The following is a 19,153-nucleotide window of genomic DNA, read 5'->3' as shown; positions in this document are numbered from 1 at the left end:
AAGGCTAGGACAGACCGAACAGTGGAAAGGGCAGAGCCCCTGCACTCTCAGAGCATCAAACCCACATGCTCATGAATGGAAGAATGTGTATCTGAGCGGGGCATGCCATGTCCCTAGTCCCTAGTACTGCCAGGCTGGGCTGTTTGTTGAATGAATAAATATGTGTTTGAGAAGACACAGCCTGCCCAGGAATAGGTGAGGCCTTCTCACACATGGCCTTGGCCTAGAGGAGTACAGGTGACCCCAGAAAGGGAATTTTGTTCAAAGTCACATGCCGAGAGATGTAAGCAGAGCTGGACGAGACCTGGGGATGGGATTCCTCATCTGTTCATGAGAGGATTATTAGAAGCACACTGAGCGGGAAAGATACAGTCCTGGCCTGATCCATCGGGGAGTCAGAAGGGAAGAAAGTGCAAAGGATGTGCATAAAATGCAGAGCAATGACTAGGGCGATGGGAACGAAGCAGGCAGAGGAGTGTGTCATGGGGCGGGGGCTGGCCTTGAGCAAAGACATGAAGGTGGCGAGAGGACACCATGGAAGAGGTCCAGCAGAGGGAATACCTGGCCTGCAGGAGGAGCCCGGAAGAGGTCAGGGAGGAGAAGGAATACGCCCTGGGGGAAGGGGAGCACCTGAAGGTGGGGTGAGGGCCAGAGCCAGGAGGGAGGGCTACTGGGCCACGTATAGAAGTGGCCGCCCTATGGACAGACCAATGGTCTGACTTTAATTTTCAAAGCCTGGGGGCACAGCTGGATGGGTAAAGGTTGGGGCTGAGGCAGGAGGACCCAAGTGGGGATGCGCCAGCCCTAGCTAGGTGATGGTTGAGACTGGGAGCTGCTAGTGGAAGCCTGCTGGGGGTGGCCCCTCTCCCTCTGAGAGGGGCTTCTCTGGACTCCACCATGGCCCTCTTTTCTGGGGCGCCTCTACCTGGATCAGGGGATAAGGCCCACTGCTGCCTTTCTAGTATGGATGTCCCCAGGTCCTGCTGCCCATGAGACTGAGGAACACCAATTAGGAAGGAATAAGCCCCCACTGCCTGTGGCAGAAACAGGTGCCCAGCAGGAAAGGGGTAGCTCCAGGCCCAGGCAGAGCCTCAGTCTTCTAAGGGAGAGAGCTAAGCCATGGGCCCTGGGGCTCCCCAAGAATTCCTTCTGTCCCAGATGGGCAGAACCCCTAAGACTCAGGTGGGCTGTAGAATTAGCCAGACTCCATGAAGCTTTTTGCTAAAGAAGGAAAAAGGAAAAGTCTTCAGTGAACCTGAAAGGCCTTGAGAGATTAGGGCCTGGGCGAGGAGTGAGAGACAGACCCAGAGATGGGATACAATTTGTCCGAGGCCACACAGCAAACTGGCGGTGACCACAGCCAGTCAATCAGCCTCTCTGAAAACATTATTTCTGTACCTGTCAGTTCCAAGATTTAGAGACATTTGTCTGGTTTGTCAATATATCCCCACTTAGAACAGCAGTTCTCAACCTGTTGTGACCCTCAGGAACTGTATCAAAGGGCCGTGGCATTAGGAAGGTTGAGAACCACTGACTTAGAATATTGTCTAGCTCTTAGCAGATGCTCAATGGATCAATCTGGAAAATGGGCTAATGATAGCTAGAGCTAATGCTGAGGTGGTTGGCAGGTTAGGGCTAGGGTTAGTCTGGCCAGGCCCATGGCAGGCTCTCAGCAAGTATGGGCTGTTCTGGGTTTAGCATGAGGCCTGAACCAGGCGCTTTCCAATCCCAGATGGCCTGGTCTGGTCAGGGACTGGGGGAAGCCTTAGGGCGAGGAGGCCCTTACAGGGAGCTAAAATTGATAAAAATCTTGGACCAACTGGTTTTCCAGCTTGCTCTGGCTGGCAGGGCCCACAAGCCCCAGTATAGAGCCTGGAGCCACTGACCCACCTGGCCTGGAAGCTCAGGCCTCAGGTCCCAGCTATTCCTGGCTCCCCAGCTGCTCAGGCCCCCAGGCAGCCAGGACAGGCAGGGTGGGGAGTGGCATGAGCAGGAGGTGGCTCCTGGGCCCCAGGACCTGCTGGAGGGTAGCCACCTGCTCCTCACCCACTCTCAGTCTGTCCCAACCAGGGGTCTGGATACCTTATTCCCTCCACCAGCCCCTGGAGCTCCGCCCAGGAAGGCCAGCCCTCCTGCCTCTAGACCCCTCAGACCCAGGCCTGGGTTAGCTCAGCCCAGCTTTCATGAATGGGGGCTCAGAGAGTGGGTCCCCACTAGGGTGGCAGCCCCTGAGATCACTGTGGCAAATCCCCTGCTTCTGGGAGGATTTGGTCCAGTGAGCTGGGATAGATGGAGGGGGTGGGTGCAGAGTGTTTACTACAGTCTGAAACCCTTCCTGACATCCCAAAGTGTAGTGCTGGCAGCAGCTGGGCCCTCCTCCAAAACTGTCTAGCCTTCTGGCTCCTCTGGAGCTTGTTACTTCCACAGCCCATGGCCGCTCACAGCCTCCCTAGGTGAGATCGAGTTACCCCACCAGTAGGTATGGGAGCCCTTCCTCCCTGGCCAGCTCACCCACCCCCAGGGAGAGTGCTGAGCCTTGTGAATAATTCACAGCGATTCACAGCAGGCCAGGAGGCTGGGCCAGAGTGTCAGGAGCTCTGGGCCACCTGGGTCCTCCAGTCAGCACTATAGCCTGGGGTAGCCCAAGCCTCTGGCCTCCCTAGCTCTGAGTCCTGGTATCCAAAGTGTTGGGGAGCTGAAGTCTGCACCTCCAAGGAAGGAGGCTAAGTGAGCACCCCCAACCCCAAGCCCAATTCCTGGCCATGCCCTCCTATCTGAGCTTGGCCTGGCAGCCACACAAAGGCACTTTCTTATCAGCCAAGTCACAGGCCTTCACAGGGAATGGAGCCCAAGCACTCTGTCTACCTCCCTGAGATTCATGGTGACCGCCCTGGGGGCTGGTGGCTCATCAGTCCAGGCCATCTGGCCTCTGGGTTGGCACCAGGGCCCAATCATGCCCAGCAACTGGCATGGCCTGGGAGGGGGTCAAGGTCCCCAGGCCCAGAGCCTGTGAGGATGTTCCACAGCACAGCCAGAGTCTTCTTAGAGCCTGAGATCCAACCCTACGGGGGAGGGGGGGAATCACAGCTCATTAATGCCCAGCTATGAGTAAAGAGGGCTCCAGGCAGACTCAGAGCCTTCTCGTTGACACTGTTGGGTCATACTGACCCCGCCATCAGCCTGGCCTTCTGGACCTGTCCGTCCCCTCTAAGAGTCCTCTGCTGGAAGTGATGGGGAGTGGGGTAGATGCATCAGAATCACTGCTGTGAGCCCCCAACTTGGAGAGGCCAACGCAAGAGTCTGGGACAAAGCTTTCCATGGTGCTGACAGGTACCAGATGAAAACCTACACTCAGGCTCGGTACCTATAGCTCAAACGGCTAAGGCGCCAGCCACATACACCAGAGTTGGCAGGTTCGAATCCAGCCCGGGCCTGCCAAACAACAATGACAACTACAACCAAAAAAAATTATCTGGGCATTGAGGCAAGCGCCTGTAGTCCCAGCTACTTGGGAGGCTGAGGCAAGAGAATCACTTAAGCCCAGGAGTTAGAGGCTGCTGTGAGCTGTGACGCCATGGCACTCTACCCAGGGCGACAGCTTGAGGCTCTGTCTCAAAAAAAAAAAAGAAAATCTGCACTCAAGGGTCTCCAGGGCCCTCCTACTCTAAATCCCACTGGCTTTGACATGACCCAAACCCAGGCTTGTTCAGAAATAGACAATTCACACCAAAGTGGCCAAGGGGCCCTGGCAGGGCTGACTATGAAGAACACAACACCCAGGCGGACCTGCTGGGTCTCCCACTGGCCAGACTGGGAGCCCCTTCTTAGCAAGGACAGAACCCAGCTCTACCTGCCTGTCCTGGGCTGAGAGGACAATGCAGCCCGGCCTGGTGAGTCCCAGGTGGTATCCTACATCCATGCGAATGTGCCTGGGTCTAAGAAGCTGCAGCTGCAGCCACCTTGACACATGGCTATATGGCTAGACTGGCCTCCAGCCTGCTCCCTGGTGGCCAGTAACCCTGCAGGTGCCCTCAGAATGACCCAGCAGTGAAGATAGGTCAGACCCCTACCTCGTGGTTGCTCCACTCCTGAGGCTTATGTCCTGGGCTCCCATTCCAACTGACAAAGGTCACCCACTCAGGTTTCCATGGCCACTAGCATCCTATTCCCTGAGATGGGGCCTGGGTGGCTTTCCCTCAGAACGCCTGCCTTCCCTACACCTAAAACCTGGCTCCCTTCTGCCTCCCTTATATCCCCCATGCTGCATGAGCACCACCCTTCTGCATGCCCTCCTCTGGGAGCTCCCAGCCCACACCCTTTGTAGGGCGAGTGGGCTGAGGGGGCCACAGGAAATGACAAGCTGCTCTCCAGATGGCCTATAGCCAGCTGGCTCTGGAGCTAGGAGGTTGCTGGGCCTCTGGGAGAGGCAGCTCTCCCTTAGCTGCCTGGTGACTGCTCCTCTCCCACCTGCCTAACTAGGGTTTAGGAGGGGTTGTTCCCTCGTTCATACCCTCCCCATTTAGAATAGTCTTGAAAATAAGCATAAGCCAGAGCTAAAGAGAGCCACCTGCTGCAGACAGGCATGCAGAGGGGAGCAGGTGGCCTCAGCTGCATGGGATCAGGCTTCGGAGGATTTGAAGAGCACCTGTGTGCAGAGCTCTGGGGCAAGTGGCTATGGGCAGCCCCTGAGAAGGTTGCCAGGATGGGAGAAATTTCAGCTCGGGTAGGCGCTGCCTCTCTGGTCTGGCCCTCTGGCCACCAGGATGGTCCCTGGAGGGATCCCTCCTTGGCACACTGGAGAGATGTGGTGGATGCTCCGCCCCTCCTGGGGCCCTGGCCTGTCTTCTGCAGGTCTGCTTAGAGGGGTATTCTTACTCAGGGTAGTGGCTGATGAGAACCCTCAGGGAGGGGAAGTCTCCTTTGGCGGCGGCATAGTGGAGAGGCAGGGCACCCATGTCTGTGGCGATGGTGGGGTCCCCATTGCCATGACGCAGAAGCCAGTTCACCACCTCAGGGTGGCCGAAGCGGGCAGCCAGATGCAGAACCGTGGCACCAGAATTGTCTTTGTCCTGTGGGAGGAGAGCCAGTTAAAGTTCTGAAGCCATGACCTGCCTGTTCCTCTGGCTCAGATCCCTCCCCGCCCCCTGCCAGGAGGTAGTTCTGTCCTCTCTGCCCTCCCTTGAGGGGGTAGCCAGGTCTCCCTTGGCAGTTTTTTGGACCCATCCTAGAGCTTGGATCTGTTTCTGCCCTTGTGCAGCTAAGTGGCCCTCTCTGTAAGTCAGTCCATAAGCAGTGCCACCAAGCTTGCATGTCATTCCTGCAAAGTGCCTGCACACAGCACCCTGTTGTCACAGCAGGAGGCTGACTCTAGGCCCAGGGACACAGCCCCTGACGTCCAGGGCTCAGGGAACACCTGACTAAGTGAGGGAGAGTCTCTGGGAGCAGGGCCAGGAGAGGGGCTGTGGGGTTGCACCAGGCCAGCATTGGGACTGGGGGTACCCCTGCACCCAACCCTTTCCCTTCCCTCTCCCTCCCTCCCTGGTGTCAGTGGAAACAGAGGCCTCCACCTTGGTGCCCCTCCAACAACCCAACCTTAGTGTAGAAAACTGTCCCCCCCAGCAGACTCTCCTGCACCTGGCCATGGGAACACCTTGTGTTCTTGTTCCTGTGGAGGAGGAAGTTTCTCAGGACTGGTGGGCAGGGCCCAGGGCAAGCAGCCAGTGGTGGAAAGTGTGGGCTGATGGTAGCCCCTGGGAGGCGGGTGGTTGGGTGGGAGGTCTGGGTCCAGAACTGCTGGATGCATGCTCTGTGCACACCCAGTTGTGTGTGTCTGTGGGGAAGGGGCTGTGGAGGCTATCAGGGAGCCTGGGCAGGGAGGACAATCGCTGAGAAGCCAGGTATCTGGACTGAGGCTGGCATGTCCAGCAGAGTGGGGACTGGGTCTAGAATAGAACAACTTATCTGCAGCACATGGGACAATGATGTAGAGATAGGCAGGGGCAAGGGGCAGGGTTGGGGCTGCAGGACAAGGTGGACCCAGGAAGCAAAGCCCCTCTGCCCTGTCTTGCCCAGAGAGAGGGCACTGTGGGGACAGATGTGGCAGAGGCAGTGGAAGCTGGCAAGAGACCCTGGGATTGAGAAAGGTGAATCGTGGTGGGAAGAGAACCTCTGAGACCCTGTGAGAGGGATGGTGGGCAGTGGGCTCCAACTGGGAAGTCACCATTCTTGGGGGGGGGGGCACTCTGACTGTCCTGAGGCAGGAAGGAGGATGGAACAGAGAAAAAACAGCCCACAGGAAGTTGAGGATTATGCTAAGGCCCCTCTTGTGTGTGGGAAAGCCCAGGGACTAGTTCAGTCTGTCCCTGAGCCCAGGGCATAGAGGTGACCAGAGCAGTACCATGGTGAAGTATGTCCCAAGCCCCAGGTTTTGAGAAAGGCTCTCCTTTCCCACTGTCCTTGGGGACTGTGAGTGTGAGGCTCTGGGGGTCCTGATGGCTCCAGGCCTCTGGGTGGTGGCGGCAGTAAGGAGAGGCCATAGGCCTATGGGCTCCAGCCTGTCCCTGAGGCACCAGCAGCTGTGTGGCCCTGAGGAGACTCACATGCTACAGACCGCACCCTAAAGCTGCTTATCTTTCTGGGCTGGGCAGGCCGAGGGATCCAGGTCATCTCCCCCTACTTCCACCCTCAGCAACCAAGCCTGTTGGGGCAGGAGGGCAGGAGACTTGATAAGCTGGTCCCAAGGCCACTTGCTTCTTCCAGCTCCTCTGCAGTAGCAAGGGAGGCTTCCAACCAAGGCTGGACACTGGGATCATGGAGGAGTGGGAGGCTTTGGTCAAGACTGGATACAGGATCAGGGAGGCATCCACCTCCCGAAAGAATTGGCATGGGCCATGTGGCCCGGAACCCCTGATAACAGGGCCCACTGAGAGATAAGGGTGCCCGTCTCCCAGAAAGGATCGGAAGGAACCTGCAACTGAGGGCAGCAATGGGCTGGGCCATCTTTTGGGTACAGCAAGCCAGCAACAGAGCTGCCTGCTTGCTGTTACCAGCAAAAACAAGAGCTGCCCTTGCTTCCTCCCCTTCCAGTTCTAGTGAACCTGGTGGTCTTCCCAAGTGGAAAATCAGTTTCTGGTTCCTCCTTTTGGCTGCCCGCACAACCAGAATATCTTCCAAATCCAGCTCAGCCTGGGAGACCTGGACCCTGGCCCTGGTGGCTACTCTGAACATGCCTCCTCCTGGCTGTTCCTCCCACACCACAAGAATGTGCATGCCTCGGGGCTTTGTGCTTCTTGTTCCCGGTGCTTGGAACTCTCTGTCATCTGGCTACCTTCTCACCAGCCTGGACTCCCCTTGGAGGTTACCCTTCAGAGTGACCAGGTGAGGTCTGGGAGCAGAAAGACTCAGGCTGGGTTGGAGAAGCAACTCAGAGCTGGGAACCCCAAAGGCCCTGATGTCCTGGGATCAGTTTGGGTCCTGGGGAGACCGCCCTTACCATGGTCCACCACCCCTCCCCACACTCTGGGTTAGAGATGCTGGTAGCTCAGCTTTGGATGGGCTGTGGAACTTTGCCCAGTCTCCCTCCAGACCCGGTCTTGCAGGACACGAGGCCCTTCCTGCCCCACCCACTCTCCAGGACTCTGCAGATCAATGCTCTGCCTTTCCCCTAAGAGCCAAGCTGCTGTGTCCTACTCCGTTCTGGTTCCCCTCCACTCAGGAGCTCTTCCAAGCAACAGCCAGGGCTTGCCAGGGCATCTGCCCAGGTACTGTCAATCCAGGGAGCCCACTTCACCCAAAGCCCTCTGGAAGGAACTCTGTGCAGGGCTCAGCTGGTCCAGGAGGTGACCAACCCAACCCCACCCACTCTCTGGACCACCAAGGAGGGCTCCCAACGAGTGACGCGTACCCACCTGCGCTCTGCAGCCGCCCTTCAAGAGCAGCCACTGCAGGCAGGTGAGGTGGCCAGTGGCGGCGGCGTCGTGGGCAGGCGTGGCACCGTTGCGAGCGCGGGCGGTTGAGGGCAGGCCCGCCTCCTCCACCAGGAAACGCAGACAGTGCAGCTTGCCGGCGCGGGCCGCATGGTGCACCGGCAGAGCGTCCAGCGGGTCGCGCAGTGAAAGCCCCAGCAGGCCGGAGACGTGCAGGGACCTCAGCACGTCCAGTTCTCCCTGTCGCGACGCCTGCAGAGCCTGCTCCAGGGCCATGGTGCCGCCCCCGGTGCCGCGACCCCGCACTCAGTGTGTCCCTGGGGACGCCATGCGCGAGTCGTCGGGGCCCAGAGGATCCTGCGGCGCGGCGGTCCGGGCTTTGCGACCCCGGGAGGCGGAGCGGCTGCGGGCCCGGCCTCTGCTTGGCGCTGTCCTTCGCTCCGCCGCGCTCTGAGGCTGGGACTTGCGGGCGCCGGCTTAAGCCTCGGGCCCGCCCTCGCCCCGCCCCCTCGGCTGAGTCCCCCGCTCACCCCCGCCTTGTGCCGGGGACGTTCAGGTGACAGGGGCAGGTGTGCCCAGGAACTTCTCATTGTCTCACGTAAAAATTGAGACTCCAGAGGGCGGCAAAACTGGATTCGAATTCAGGAGCCGTCTGGGCACAGCTGGACTCATCCACGTGCAGTGGCCACTCTATGCTGTTACAGGCGCTGGGGGCCACAAACCGGCAAACCATTGCCGCAATTCCGGAGGGTGAAAAACGTTATCCGAACAGGAAAACGGGGTGCTAGCGAGTAAAGCAGTGGGCGGTCAGGGCAGGTCTATTCGAGGCGGGTAGGGCTGTGTTTTGAGGGGCTCTGGGCTCTCCGGGACAGTGTGAAGTGTGCAGGCCCTGTGCCCTGCAGGGTCCCTCCAGGCGCTCGGGGAGGGAGGCAGCGGGGGGAGGAGAAGACCCGGACGATCCGGCAAGCTCAGAACTAGCCGTCGGGGAGTCCGACCCCAGTGGGCTGTCGAGGGGAGAGGGATGCGACCACCGCTTTGAGGGCCTGAGGCTGCCAAGCTGCAGAAGACCCTGCAGGGTGCGAGGACTGGGGCCAACGAGGAGGCGTGCCGGGGCTGCCTTCCAGGGGCGGTCACGACCCGCGGCAAGGGCGCAGGAAAGCGACAGAGGGCGCTGGGGGCAAACGCCTGTGGCTAAATCCGCCTGCGCGCACAGCCGAAACTAACCGTGGGAGCTGGAGGAGGCAGGGCCGGCCGCACCTGAGGAAGAACTACCAGAAGGTGGGGGCTGCAGAACTGCGGGAACACATCAGCGTGCATCCGGCGACCTTGAAACAGTCTGTGCCCCACCCCTCCAACCCACAGGAGCCTCGTGAGAGCCCGGATTCGCCCCGGGACGAACCTTTCACCCAGACGCTTGCCTGGCCCTGCACAGTCTGCGCTGGACACGTTGTGGAATGAAGCCCTTTCCAGGAACTGGGGGCTCCCCGGTGGTGGTCTCTGGGGCTGCCTCGGATGCCGTTCTCGGGACTGCCACCTGGTGGCGCCCTGCCCGGTGGCCTCCAGCACTCCCAGGTGTCCAGTAACCTGAGCCACTGTGTCTTAAGTGGCCAGGTGGGACTTCCAAGACAGCCAGATCTGCCCAGCTTTTGGTGGGACCTGTGGCCACAGGGATCTCAGACCCCTGCCCATCGGTTTGCAGACAAAGGGAAGGAGGAGTCTTTTCCTGGCAGCCTTGCTGCTGCCACCATGGGTGGTGGCCAGAGCAACTAGCTTGCTGCTCATTGGAGCTGTCCTCCTCCAGCATACCCAGTGGCAGGTGCACCGTGCAGCCAGCAAGTGGCAGGGATACTCCCTGGAGGAGGAGCTAAAATGGATTGTCTGGTGTTCTCCCAGTGGGCAAGGCAGGTGCCTCAAGCACCCTCCATTGCTGCCAGTGACATCTCCATAGAAACCAGATGTGAATGCCCATCCTGCTGACTAACCTCTCTGAACCCTTTCAGAACATGACTCAAACTCAGGCGTGGAACCAGAGCCTTACTCCCAGGCCTCTGTGTTCTATGTGAGCTCTCCCATGTCCACCAGGCCTACTGAGTCCTCCTTGGCAGCCCTAGAGAGCCCAGGCCCTGCTCTTTGCAGGCATGGGCCAACCTTTCACCTGGAGAATGCTGTCAGAGGTACGACTACTATCCTTATTTTACAGCTGAAGAAAATGAGGCATGGGGAGTTTTTGTTTGTTTTTAAATCATTATTATTATTTTTTAAAGAGATAGAGTTTCATTTGTCACCCTTGGTAGAGTGCGATGGCATCACAGCTCACAGCAACCTTCAAATCCTGGGATTAGGCGATTCTCTTGCCTCAGCCTCCTGAGTAGCTGGGACCACAGGTGCCCACCACAACGCCCAGCTATTTTTTGTTGCAGTTTGGCTGGGGCCGGGGTTTGAACCCACCACCTTCAGTATATGGGGCCGGTGCCCTACTCACTGAGCCACAGGCACCGCCCTGTTTTTTAAATTATCTTGAGGTGATACAAATGGGAAATGGCAAAGCTCACTCTCTGACCCTGCCGTGCTCACTTTCCCTCTACTGTTGAGGTTTCCTGTGCCCAGAGCACCTCCACTGTCTCCCACTTCCAGATATCAGCTTAGGGGTTCCCTCTCCGGAAGGCTTCCTTTCACTCCTCTGCTGGGCTCACCCCAGGCTTCTTCCCCACCCAAGGGCAATACACTTCCCAAGGCTGAGACCAGGGGTGGAGTGTTTCCCCACTGTGCCTTGGAGGCATCAGCTCCCCCCAAAGCCTGCACCAACACTCACACACCCAGCTGTCTTATCTAATTTCCCTTGATTCTCGACAATTCCTTCTTCCAAGTGGCCGGTAAAACCCCAGAATCTTTGGTTGAGGGAACTGTGGGTTACTTGGCTAAAGTCTTTTACAGCAATGGGAGAGTGGAGGAAGAAGGTAATTGGTGGTAACTGACATTGAAAAGGGAGTATGCCCCCCTACCCTTCAGTCTTCAGTGGTGATCTACAGGCCTGGAGGGGGAGATTCTAGGAGAAGCTTCGCTATCCTACCCCTTCCTCCCAGGAGCTAGTATCAGAGTCTCTCTGCAAGGATGCAGATTGTGCAGGGTAGGCTTGTGATACAGAACTGAGTTAGCCAGTCTGCATGGCCTGGGCCAGGGTTCGAGAGGTGGTGGTGGTGGAGAGGATCCACAAAGTCCTTTTTTGAGCCCTTTTTTTTTTTTGAGACAGAGTCTCACTTTGTTGTCCTGGCTATTTTTTTGTTTTTAGCAGACCAGGGCTAGGTTCGAACTCACCAGCCCTGGTGCATGTGGCCAGCGCCCTACTGACTGAGCTATGGGCGCCACCCTTTTTTGAGCTCTTAAAGAATATTAATTGACGGGCGGCGCCTGTGGCTCAGTGAGTAGGGCGCCGGCCCCATATACCGAGGGTGGCGGGTTCAAACCCAGCCCCGGCCAAATTGCAACAAAAAAATAGCCGGACGTTGTGGCAGGCGCCTGTAGTCCCAGCTGCTCAGGAGGCTGAGGCAAGAGAATCATGTAAGCCCAAGAGCTGGAGGTTGCTGTGAGCCGTGTGACACCACGGCACTCTATCGAGGGCAGTAGAGTGAGACTCTGTCTCTACCAAAAAAAAAAAAAAAAGAATATTAATTGACTACCTAGAAGAATATTAATTGGCTACCTAAAGAATATTAATTGGCCCATAGCTCATTGAGTAGGGTGCCAGCCACATACACCTAGGCTGGCCAGTTTGAGCCCAGAGCAGGCCTGCTGAAAAACAATGGCAACTGTAACCAAAAAATAGCTGAGTGTTGTGATGGGTGCCTATAGTCCCAGCTACTCAGTAGACTGAGGCAAGAGAATCGCTTGAGCCCAAGAGTTGAGGTTTCTGTGAGCTGTGATGCCACAGCACTCTACTAAGGGCAACATAATGAAACGCTGTCTCAAAAAAAAAAGAACATTAATTGTCCAAGTGCTGGTGGCTCATGCCTGTAATCCTAGCTTTCTGGGAGGTGGAGGTGGAAGGATAGCTTGAGCTTAGGAGTTCATAACCAGCCTGAGTATAAGTGAAAGCCTGTCTCTATCAAAAATAAAAAAAAAATTAGCCAGGCATCTTGGTAGACACCTCTAGTCCTGGCTACTCGGGACACTGAGGCAGGAGGATCGCTTGAGCTGGGGAGTTTGAGGCTGCTGTGGGCTGGCTGATGCCAAGGCACTCTAGCCTGGAGCAACAGAGTGAGACTCTGTCTCAAAAGAAAAACAAGCTGGGCGCAGTGGCTCACGCCTGTAACCTAGCACTCTGGGAGGCTGAGGGGGGGTGGACTGCCTGAGCTCACGAGTTCAAGACCAGCCTTAACCAGAGTGAGACTTTGTCTCTAAAATAACTGGATGTTGTGGTGGGTGCCTGTAGTCCCAGCCACTTGAAAGACTGAGGCATGAGAATGGTTTAAGCCAAGAATTTGAGGTTGCTGTGAGCTGTGATGCTACTCTACCAAGGGCAAAAAAAAGAAAAAGAAAGAAAGAAAAAAAGAAAAAGTCCTATTAAACTAATACTGTGTTACAAATTTTACAGCACATAAATGAATGATGAATATTAAAAAAAAGAAAAAGAAACAACAACAACAGAAAAAAAACAACTAATGACCTTGGAGGAGGCTGGGCCATAGGTACTCAACCACAGGAGAGCGACAGGGGCTCAGGTACCCCCATGCTCTGCTGGGCCAAATATGCGGAATAATTTATTCTTACTTATTAGGACTGCTATGAGGGTTAATAGTGGTGAGGACCATAAAGCTCTTGGCCTTGAGCTTGGCACACAGCAAGTATTCCATATATGGAGACCAGGAGTCTTTTGCATGTGACAGGTTAAGGGTGGCACGAGCTCCCCTGGCCCACTGATTCCAGCTCCCTGACAGACAGGAACGCAGGTCTTCCTAGGCCCTGCCGAGGAGCTCTCCGGGAGGGTGACTTGGAGGTGGTGAGGACAGGGCAGCTGGGAGGTGAGATTAGGGCATCGGGTGGTGCAGGTGGGGTGTCCGTTCAGCACTCTGGACAGAGCCCGCCATGGCCCTGCCTCCCTGGCCCTCCTGGTGGCCTGGCTCCGTGGACCCGCCGGTGCTCCGCTCGACGGTCTGCCAGGCAGTTCGCGGTGTGGTCTGCAGGAGTGGCCGTTGCCCCCGTTCGGGGGAGGGGAGCCCAGAGCAGATGGGCGGGGGACGCCAGCCAGTTTGCTGCGGCAACGGCCACGCGGTGGAGGCGGACCTGGAGGGCCGCAGGGGAGCGCCGCACCCAGTCACGTGACCTCTGACCTGCCTGCGGGTGAGAACTTGGAGACCCAACTGGTTGAAATGAAAATGAGCTCCGAAGGCCCTTGGGTTGCCCCAGCTTTTTTACTGGGATTCAGTTTCCCACTTCAAAATAGAAAGTAAGGTAATCAGACGATCCCTACTTGGCGAGCCGCCTCGGGATTCTATGGCGTCCTTAAGCTGAGGGCCAGAGCAAGCCGCGACCTCTGTCTGGGCCTAGGTTTCCTGGTCTAGGTCAGCCCTGCAGTCGACGTAGCAGCTGGTAGTGCGAGTCCGTCCCTCTATTAACCCTGGTGGGAGCTCCGGCCTCGTCAGTCGGGCGCCTGCTGGGTCCCCTGCCTGTGTCCAGGGCGGAGCCGGAGAGTGGGGAATGAACAAGGGTGACTCGAGTCAGGCAAGGCCTGGCCCCACGCGTTCCTCCTGCCCTCTGCCCTCGTCGCTGTGAGTCGGGCAGCGATGGTCCCTGATGGCGCCCACCCCGCCCCCGAGTGCTCAGGGAGCGCCTGGGGCCCTCTGCCCAGCCGCAGATGGGACACGAAGGCTAGGAACTGGATCCCGGGGGGCGCCGCCGTCGCCCCTCCACCCAGCGCAAGAACAAAGGCGGGAGGTGGGACTAGCGGGCGGCCCGACTCCGCGGGGCGGGGCGGGCGGCGCCGCTCGCTTAAAGCCGGGCTGCTGGGGCGGCGCGCACTCCTGTGGCACCAGCTCGAGCCTCCTACGGTCCTCGCTCCGGGCCTCGGACTCCCACCGTGCGGGCTCGCAGGTGCTGCCGCCGCTTTCCCACCGATCATGGGGCTGCCTCGCCGAGCGCGGGACGCTGCAGAGCTGCGCAAGGTAGGAGCCCGGGACTGGGAGATGGGGTGCTGAGCTGGCGGGAACCGGGACAGCCTGACCGCTACCTGTGCCCCCGCTTCCCGCAGAGCCTGAAGCCGTTGCTGGAAAAGCGACGCCGTGCGCGCATCAACGAGAGCCTCAGCCAGCTCAGGGGGCTCATCCTGCCGCTGCTGGGCAGGGAGGTGAGTGCCCGGGGGCTAACTCCCAGCTCAGTACCACGGAGCAGGGCTCTCGGGGGTCCGGGGGCTCACAGCAGGGAAGGGCGGCGGGCAACGTGGCTGCGGAGGAAGCTGGGAGGGCGCGCTGTAGTCAGGAGCTGTGCCCGGGGCGAGCGCAGGTGTGGCGCCCGTCGAGGAGCCGCCCCACCTCAGGCCACCGTGCGGGGTCACCCAGCTCCGGGCCAGAGCGCAGTGCTCAGAGCAGCCTGCCAGAGACCTGTCTTGTTTGTCGGCCTCTGTCCCCCTCTCTCGTGGCCGGCCGCAGAACTCCCGCTGCTCGAAACTGGAGAAGGCTGACATCCTGGAAATGACCGTGCGCTTCCTGCAGGAGCTGCCTAGGTCTTCCTGCCCTGCGGCATCGCCTGGTGAGTGAGCCCGCCCCGCCCGGCCCTCTCCCTGCACCAGGCACCCCACACGCGCTTCATGCCGCTCTCTGTCCGCAGCGCCCTCCGACAGCTACCGCGACGGCTACAGTGCCTGTGTGGCGCGCCTGGCTTGCGTGCTGCCCGCCTGCCAGGTCCTGGAGCCCGCGGTGAGCGCACGCCTGCTGGAGCACCTCCGACGGCGAGTGGCCGGCGCCACCTCCGACAGCGCAGGGGACTCCCGGGGCCCGCCCTCGGCTGCCTGGCCACCGGCACCCCCACCTGCGCCCTCACCGCCTGCACCTCTGTGCTGCTCGAGCCTCTGGCGGCCGTGGTAGCCTCCTTGCTGGTCCACGGACGCTGCTGATTATGAGGGAGCTGGAGCGCTGGGCAGGCTGAAGCTCTTGGTGGCTGCTGTTCCCACCAGGGATGAGTCCAATACCCACATCCCCGCCGGATCCCGGATGTTTGTGACCAAGGTGGCAGACTGATAGCTGCAGGGGCTCAGCTCCAGGAAATAAGGGGAGTGGCCCTGTTTCACCCCCAGCTTGGTGATGTCTGGCCAGAGGAGAAGGTCAAGTGCCTGTAAGATGAGGAGCCCCCTGACCAAGCTGGTGGAGATGGTTCTGGAACTGGGCCAACAACCAAGGTCTGGGTCCCGACACACCTGCCCAGTGCTGGCACCACACCAAGGCCTGAGCCAGGAGCTCACCTGGGCCAGGTGCAGGTGCCCTCCCAGCCCTGCCCAGGCCTATTTCTGTCCAGATGGGCTTCAGCACCTATGGGCACACAGCAGCAACGGTTGGAGGGGCTTTGGTCACTCCCAAGGCTCTGCGGAGGACCAGAGCAGGGCAAAGGGACACATGGGCTTGGGAGCCAACACTACCACTCACAGCCTCTCCTGCCCAAGGCTTCCAGTCATAGAGGCAGTGTACATCCAGAGATCTGTGCTGCCCGGCAGGAGGGCTTCCTTAGGTGGTCTTGGAAAGGATTTGTTTCTCAAGCATTGACTTAACACCTGTGTATTACACACCTGGGCAGGTGCTCTTGCAGTGTGGGGAAGTTGTGGGGCAAGAATGAAGCTGCCCTGTGGCCTCAAGAATGCGTCTGGCTTTGGAGAGTCTGACCCAGCACAGAGACAGTGCCAGTGTGGGGTGAGCAGGGGCCATCCCACTGCACGGCAGGGACTGAAAGAACAGCAGCAGGTTAAGGTATCAGAAACACCTTTCCTTATTTTCTCTTGCAAACTACTCCCTGTTGCTCCTCAGGACTGTCTACTGGGAGCAACTTGTTCTTAAGACTTCTTTCTCAGAAGCCGGGAGGCCTGGGGTGGGGCCTGCTAATCCAGGTAGTGAGTGCCTAAGAAGGCAGGAGCCCCTGCAGCCCACGGTTAGGCACACTCCTAGCATTTCACCAGGTTTGCTGAGAGTGCACAGGGGGAATTCTTCTCACAGCTCCCAGAGGACCCTGTGCTAGGGACTCAACTATAGAGGCAAGAAGACAGAACTGTTGGGAGGAGGGGATGAGCACTAAATCAGACTGCACCACACAAGCCATGACCTTGGGTCTGGTTGCGAGGCAGGATATGGAGGAAGCTCTGGGCATTATTGAAACATTTAATGTGAAAATGTCAGGGTGAGGCCCCCAGTAAGGCTGTGCTCTCTTCCCATTTTTCAGGGCCTAGCTGGCTGGACTGTGGGCTCCTGAGGGTGCTTCTATGTCCCCAAGGCACTGGATGCATAGTGGGCGCTGAATGAACATGGTGGACTAATGGGCAGGGGGTGTGATTCAACCACACAGTACTGAACTTGGGACCATCTGTCTTTTGCTTACATATTTACTCCTCAGGGACAAATGTTGGGGAGGGTCCGGAGAGGAGGGAGGACAGTTCTTTCTTATTTTGCCTGTTCCTGGGAGTCAGTGCTTGCTGCCACTGCCTTGTTGGACCGCAAGGGTTAAATAGAGAGTGAGATAACCCATAGCCCAAGCCCACCCATGACTCCCAGGTCCCTCCTTGTACCTGGAACCCTAAATGAGGCATGCACAGGACACGCTCCTTGGCTCCATAAATAAGAACTCTCAGTGTAGGTTTAAATGCTACAAGCCAACCAACCAGGGACCCTGGCCTCTTTTCAGCCAGGCCTGCCACTTCTGGCTTCTGAGTGTGGGTGACTTGTGTTGATCTGGCCCCAGTCAAGTGACAGAGTGGATAGGCCAGTGACTCACAGAGCCAGTACTCTGGGGAAGCTGAGTCAGGAGGCCAGCCAGGTCCTGGCAGGGAGCCAGGGCATGCCCAGGCAGTTGAGGTTCTGCACCCCAGGTAAGAAGCCAGAGTTTCTCAGCAGGAATATGCAAGAGCTGCCCAGAAGTTCTCGTTTGGTGCCCAAGCTGGGCTTGTGAAATTCGGACACCAAAAACATCCTCTTCCACAAGGTGCCTGTGGGCACCTCCTCCTGGACGCTCCTCAGGTGTCCCCAGAGTCCTGTCTGATGGCCAAAGGTGAGCACAGGGCAGTAGGCTTTAGTAGGAAGGAGGCTGCTTCAATCAGGGACATTTTATGACCCTTAACAAGTCCTACACCTTGCCCAATGGCCAGTTCTTCAAATGCTTATTTTGAGATGATTCCATTTTTGAATCTGCCTGTCTGGTTATATCCCAGCTGAAGAAAAGGCTCCCATGTCTCTCTCTCATAAAACTAGTAGGTGAGGTCAGACATGGTGTTTCAGGCCTGCAATCCCAGCACTCTGGGAGGCCTAGGCAGGAAGATCCCTTGAGCTCAGAAGGTCAAGATCAGCCTGAGTAAGAGTAAGAACTCATCTCTACTAAAAATAGAAAAATAAGCCAGATGTGGTAGCTACTGGAGAGGCTGAGGTAGGAGAATTGCTTGAAGTTTAAGGTTGTGTCAAGCTACTTATACATGTATGATGATGCCACTACAATCTATCTGGGGTGACAGAGCAAGACTATGTCTCAAAAACAAACAGGGGCAGGAGCAGTGGCTAACACCTGTAATCCTAGCATTCTGGGAGGCCAAGATGGGTGCATTGATTGAGCTCAGCAGTTGAAGACTAGCCTGAGAAAGAGTAAGATCCTGTATCTAACATAGCCAGGTACTGTGGCAGGTGCCTGTAGTCCCAGCTACTTGGGAGGCTGAGGCCAGAGAATCACTTGAACCCAGGAGTTTGAGGTTGCTTTGAGCTCTGACACCATGGCACTCTAACAACTATGGCAAAGTGAGACCCTGTTCCCCCCCCTAAAAAAAAACCCAAAACAAAACAAATAAAGAAAACTCATGGGTGAAATGATTCCATGGCTCAAGGAAACCTGGAGAGCTGGCTGTTGGGGAACCTATCTTTGAGGAGATGGGGCACTGGGACAGGTGCCGACCTGTTTTTCTGGACCAGGTAGTTAGGAGAAGTCACGTCTTCTTTCCATGAGAATGAGGACAGAGTGGACTGTCAAGGAGGACTCTCTCATCAGCATTTACAAATTGCTGTGCCCCACCTGTGACCTCAGACTCCTGCTGGAGAGTTTCCCCCACACCACTCCCGGAGCCTGCAGGGACTGTCTGGAAGAACCATTCCCATGACAGATACAAGAATAATGAAAAAGATTGAAATAGTTCAAGGATTGCCAAAATGTGACACAGAGATACAAAGTGAGCACACGCTGCTGGGAAAATTGTGCCGATAAAGCTGTTTAACCCTGGGGTTCCACAAAGGTTCAATTTGTAAAAAATGCGCTGTGTGTGATGTACAATAAAGCAAAATACAGTAAAGCAAAATACGCCTGATTTTTACAGAGCATTCCGGGTTGCTAATGCTGTTCTAGGGAAGAACTAACCCAGTCAATGGCATTGTTGCCTGTGACATTACTGTCTTTGGGGGTTTTTTGGAGACAAGTTCTCTACTGTCCAGGCAGGAGTGCAGTGGTGTCATCAGAGCTCACTGGGCTCAGGTGATCCTCCTGCCTCACCCTCTGGAGCAGCTGGTACTACAGGCATGTGCCAGCATACCTGGATAATTCTTACATTTTTTATGGAGACAGAGGTCTCACTATGTTTGTTCAGGCTGGTCCCAAACTCCTGGCCTCCCTCAGTACTGTGATTATGGGCGTGAGCCACTGCACCCCACCTCCTCTGGTTTTAGCTCTTGTCTGAGTTCCCTGTGAATGTGGTTGTGTCTCCGGGGGCTGAGTGTGTGAGTGCCCGTGTTGTGTGTGTTTCTGCACACCTAGGTGGCTGGGGACGCCCTTTAGAGAGCTGCCTGGACATGTGGTGTGGGAGAGAAGGCAGCCACCCGCTGAGGGTTCTCAGTGAGTAATCAGTTTCACTGGGGTTTTCTGAGGCCCTGGCAAAGCCCCAGGCGCTGTAAACAGCTCTAATAAAACTTGAATAATGGTTTCAGGAGCCTGAGAATGAGAGCAAAGGACGAGCCCCACACATGTGATGTCTTGTCACCTGAAGTCCACTGTGGGGCAGCAGGGAGCAG

At 57.2% G+C, this 19,153-nt stretch overlaps 2 protein-coding genes across 2 annotated transcripts in view; one reads left to right on the top strand and one right to left on the bottom strand.

Moving 5' to 3' along the window:
* ESPN (espin) overlaps positions 1-8,201 on the bottom strand; it is a 30,922-nt gene extending 22,721 nt beyond the window's left edge. The window contains exons 1-2 of the mRNA XM_053575485.1: positions 7,908-8,201; positions 4,876-5,069 (exon numbers count right to left, since the gene is read on the bottom strand). Of these exons, the coding sequence (XP_053431460.1) occupies positions 4,876-5,069; positions 7,908-8,201 (488 nt within the window). The remainder of the gene's footprint in view (positions 1-4,875; positions 5,070-7,907) is intronic.
* Positions 8,202-13,959: 5,758 nt separating this feature from the next.
* On the top strand, positions 13,960-18,429 carry HES2 (hes family bHLH transcription factor 2). The gene is made up of 4 exons (XM_053576747.1): positions 13,960-14,083; positions 14,170-14,265; positions 14,567-14,666; positions 14,745-18,429. Exons 1-4 carry the CDS (start codon positions 14,039-14,041, stop codon positions 14,999-15,001), a joined length of 498 nt encoding a protein of 165 aa, XP_053432722.1. The 5' UTR covers positions 13,960-14,038; the 3' UTR covers positions 15,002-18,429.
* Positions 18,430-19,153: the final 724 nt, after the last annotated feature.

Source organism: Nycticebus coucang, chromosome 22 (assembly GCF_027406575.1).
Source record: "Nycticebus coucang isolate mNycCou1 chromosome 22, mNycCou1.pri, whole genome shotgun sequence".
Classification (NCBI taxonomy): domain Eukaryota; kingdom Metazoa; phylum Chordata; class Mammalia; order Primates; family Lorisidae; genus Nycticebus; species Nycticebus coucang.
This window is presented reverse-complemented; position numbering and strand designations above follow the sequence as displayed.

Excerpts from the sequence above, each read along its gene's own strand:
- HES2 (XM_053576747.1), top strand. The coding sequence starts at position 14,039 with ATGGGGCTGCCTCGCCGAGCGCGGGACGCTGCAGAGCTGCGCAAG. Across the intron at positions 14,266-14,566 it reads TGCCGCTGCTGGGCAGGGAG|AACTCCCGCTGCTCGAAACT; the intron begins GTGAGTGCCCGG and ends GGCCGGCCGCAG. Across the intron at positions 14,667-14,744 it reads CTGCCCTGCGGCATCGCCTG|CGCCCTCCGACAGCTACCGC; the intron begins GTGAGTGAGCCC and ends CTCTGTCCGCAG.